This window comes from Colobus angolensis, unplaced genomic scaffold (genome assembly GCF_000951035.1).
Source record: "Colobus angolensis palliatus isolate OR3802 unplaced genomic scaffold, Cang.pa_1.0 Scaffold510, whole genome shotgun sequence".
Lineage (NCBI taxonomy): Eukaryota > Metazoa > Chordata > Mammalia > Primates > Cercopithecidae > Colobus > Colobus angolensis.
Genome location: NW_012118600.1, coordinates 54,117 through 58,209, shown reverse-complemented (window position 1 = coordinate 58,209; position 4,093 = coordinate 54,117). Strand labels below are relative to the sequence as shown.

The 4,093-nt window shown below is 47.9% G+C and overlaps 1 protein-coding gene across 1 annotated transcript in view; it reads left to right on the top strand.

Annotated features, from left to right (window-relative positions):
- The first annotated feature begins 2,239 nt into the window (after nucleotides 1-2,239).
- ZNF671 (zinc finger protein 671) overlaps nucleotides 2,240-4,093 on the top strand; it is a 10,905-nt gene continuing 9,051 nt past the window's right edge. Inside the window, exon 1 of the mRNA XM_011960445.1 lies at nucleotides 2,240-2,466. Within this exon, the coding sequence (XP_011815835.1) occupies nucleotides 2,329-2,466 (138 nt within the window). The 5' untranslated portion in view covers nucleotides 2,240-2,328. The remainder of the gene's footprint in view (nucleotides 2,467-4,093) is intronic.

The following is a 4,093-nucleotide window of genomic DNA, read 5'->3' as shown; positions in this document are numbered from 1 at the left end:
TTTTTTTTCTTTTTTTGAGACTGAGTCTCACTCTGTTGCCCAGGCTAGAGTGCAGTGGTGGTTGTCTTTCTGGATTGGGTTGTGTCATTGGTTGATTTTCAGAAGCTTGATAGTGTGATTTGTCTGCTACCTTTCAAAACTGTGATACCTGAGTGAGGCTGTCACAGATAGGCTGATTTTTCAGAGCATGTGTATTGATCCATAGTTATCTCAAATTAATTGGAGTTAGTTGTTTAGGACTTTGTCAAAAGAAGTCTTTTCCATTCTTGAATTTGAAGAAATAAGAACTTTAAATTCTAAGTGCCACCTATTGGTCTTCCTTTAGCCAAACCTGCAGAGACACGATAGACCAGTGGTCCCCAACATTTTTGGCACCAGGGGCCAGTTTTATGGAAGACAATTTTTTCACAGACGGGGATGCAGGGTGAAGGGGTGGAGGTGGGAATTAATTAGATTCTCATAAGGGATATGCAACCTAGATCCCTCACATGCACAGTTCACAATAGGGCTTGTGCTCCTAAGATAATCGAATGCCACCCTGATCTGATAGGAGACGGAGCATAGGTGGTAATGCTTGCTTGCCAGCACTTACCTCCTGCCATGCTGCCCGGTTCCTAACAGGCCATGGACCAGTACCATTCTGCAGCCTGGGATTTTGGGACCCCTGTCATAGATATTGTTGAAGTCTCTATTCGTGGAGGTATGATTTTCAGTTAATGTTGCCATTTAAATGAGTTAAGAGCCATTAACTGTGATGGAAAAATAGCCCTAACTGCTAAATTGTATTATTTTATTGAAAAAAAAAAAAAAAGCTGAGCACGGATCATTTAGGGTATTGTGACAAAGTCAAAAGGTGATGCAGGACAAAAATCATTATATGCAGGACATGTCCTGTATGTATAGAATCTTGGAAACTTTATTAGTGATGTCTCTCACACTACTAATACATCTGAAAAGCACCTACTCAGGGCTCGTAGGTGTTTCTTGGATGTATATTTTAACAGTGAATTATCAAGACAGCACAACTTCACAATTGCTCAGCATTTTCAGGAAAAAAGTGTCACATTCTGTGGACAAAGTGTGGTCAAGATCCCAACACAACCACGTGCTTAACTTCATTCTTTCACTTTTCATACTTCAGTATTCAGGCTCAAACTTTACTGAGATCTTAACTTTGTCCATCTATCACAGATAATTCCTCAAAGTAATGTCTTTCATTATCTTCAAATAACTACAGAATCATTATTAATAGCTTTCAGGATTTTTTCCCCCCAGGGATAATCTCACCTCCTAATACAGACACCGTACCTACAATGACAGGTTAAATGGTAATTGCACTGTGTTTTACAGTGGTGGATACACTCACTGATTACCTAGGCAGGAAGAGTTTTCTGAGGAAATCTGTCCACTGGTTTCAGGGAGACTCCACATCATCCCTCTTCCTTCTTTCCCTGCAAGGACTTGTTTGGAGTATTTTCTCTTCCCTCTCTGACCAAACTGAAGCTCACAAAAGTTCCTGTAAAGCTTGAGTGCACACGTACTTGCAAAGCAACAAGATAATAGTTATTAGCTCCTAGCTATGGGTGTAGGCAAAGAGACATTGTGGTGTGGTTTGTCTATTTAGTTTTGCAGCTTTGGGGAACATCTGAAATGTCTCCACATTTCTGCGATCAGTGCAGACTACACTCAGGGGAGTCTAGGTCCAGGCCTTTAAAGAGGACGGAAGTCGGGCCGGACGCCGTGGCTCACTCCCCTAATCCCAGCACTTTAGGAGGCCAAAGCAGGCGGATCACAGGGTCAGGAGTACAGCCTGGCCAATGTGGTGAAATTCCGTCTCTACTAAAAGTACTAAAATTAGCCGGGCGTGGTGGCGGGCCCCTGTAGTCCCAGCTACTCAGGAGGGTGAGGCAGGAAAATCGCTTGAACCCGGGAGGCGGAGGTTGCAGTGAGCCGAGATCGCGCCAGTGTACTGCAGCCTGGGAGACAAGAGCGAGACTGCGCCTCAAAAAAAAAAAAAAGGGACGGAAGTCCTGCCAGTCCTTTGAAACTCGGGTTACTTTCGCCAAACACCTTGGCCCTCGTCCCAGGCCGAGAATCCTCCGCCTTGAAGGCTGGCTCAGTGGGAAGTACACTACCCACAGACCTATACCTTGCATATCCAGTGAGGGCCCAAGAGAGGGATGTTTCAGTGCGCGCGGACGGTGCGTGGGCGGGACTTCCGGCTCCTCCTCCGAGCGGACATTTTGTTTGTTTCTGTCAGGCTGCATCTGGCTGGGTCTCTGTAACGCGTGGGTGGACCGCAGGTGGAGGTGTCGGGAAAGCGCGGAGATGGTGTCCCCAGCGTCCCGAGACGTGTCCGAAGCTCCCCAGGGATGGAAATACCTGCGTCCCCGGTCGAGACGCCTGCCGCTCCCGGCAGCTGTCCGCGCCCACGGTCCTGTGGCGGAGCTAACGGACTCCGCGCGGGTGGGTGCTGCCTCCTCCCGGCCCTCAGCCACTCTTTCTCCCACTCCGAATCGTAAAGTTCCTGCAGCCCCTGTGTCCCAGGACAGCGACGCACTCTTGGGCGGGGTCCTATCTCGGTGTGGGTGGGTGTGGGAGAGTTACGGGCAGAGGGGACGTCGCAGGTAAAGGCTCGGGGGTGCTGCTGATCCCCAGACATTTGGGAGACAGTGTTCTCATCAACACGGAGCAGAGTTGGAGGAACTGTGCCTGGAATGGCAGGCTGAGAAGTTGTCCCTTCATTCTGAGGGCGTTGAGATTACCTGAGGGTTTTCAATAGAAAGACGCTGGGATACTAAGAGTCTCGAAATTTGCTCAGGGGAGAACATTAGTTCGGGGTGGGGACTGTGAGGATGGATACGGAGGAGACCGGTAAGGAGACGGCTGCAGTGGATTCCAGGAATGCTTTGGTGGTGGATGTACCGAGAGTAATGGCAGGTGAGTAGGTAGAAGTGATCATATTCTGGGTAGGTTTTAAATATGAAACCAGCAGGATTTTCTGCTCCAGCATATGCAGCTATGACGGAAAGTAAGGCATGAAAGAGCAAGGTGTTTTTGTTGTGTTTTTCCATGAACGTTTGAATTTTGGAATGGTGACTCTGATATGTCTCAGAGTGGAGGCGTCCTCACTTAGGCAACTAGAGAGGAAGGTGTGAAGTTGTGGGGAAGGAACTGGGCTTAAAATGTCTTTGGGGTAAAGGGAGTGGTCTGGACTAGGTCAAGGCCAGGAGGTCAGATTTAAGTGGGGCAGTCTTAAGTATGTTATTTCAGATGATCTCTGGGGTAAGAGATGAGAAGGTTGGGACTGGAGGACAGGGAAAAGGGAGTGGGCATTCTTGAGTCTCCCCCCAGAAGAGAAGGGTCCTGGCATTTGAAAGGGTTCTTTTCAGTGTTTGTAGAAGGAGAGAGCTGCAGGGTATCAGGAGTTTGGCCTGGGATGGCAACGATGTGTGGTGTGCTATAAATTTGGTACTATCTGATTATCTCACCCTCATTTTGTGTGTTTTCTTTTGGTTTTAGTTTATTATTTTTATTTATTTTTTTTTTTGAGACCAAGTCTCACTCTGTCACCCAGGGTGGGATGCAGTGGTTGCAACCTCTACCTCCCAGGTTCAAGAGATTCTCCTGCCTCAGCCTCCTGAGTAGCTGAGATTACAGGAGCCCGCAACCACCCCTGGCTAATTTTAGTATTTGTAGTAGAGACATGGGGAGGGGGACATTTGCTATGTTGGCCCAGGTGGTCTCGAACTCCTGACCTCAACTGATCCACCGACCCCAGCCTTCCAAAGGGTTGGGATTACAGGTGTGAGCCACTGCACTTGGCTTTAAGTTTTATTTATTTATTTATTTATTTATTCGTTTTTTTGAGATGGAGTCTCCCTCTGTCACCCAGGCTGGGGTGCAGTGGTGCGATCTCGGCTCACTGCAGCCTCCGCCTCCCGGATTCAAGTGATTCTCCTGCCTCAGTTTTCCCAGTAGCTGGGATTACAGGCATGCATCACCATGCCCAGCTAATTTTTGTATTTTAGTAGAGATGGAGTTTCACCATGTTGGCCAGGCTGGTCTCAAACTCCTGACCTCAGGTGATCCA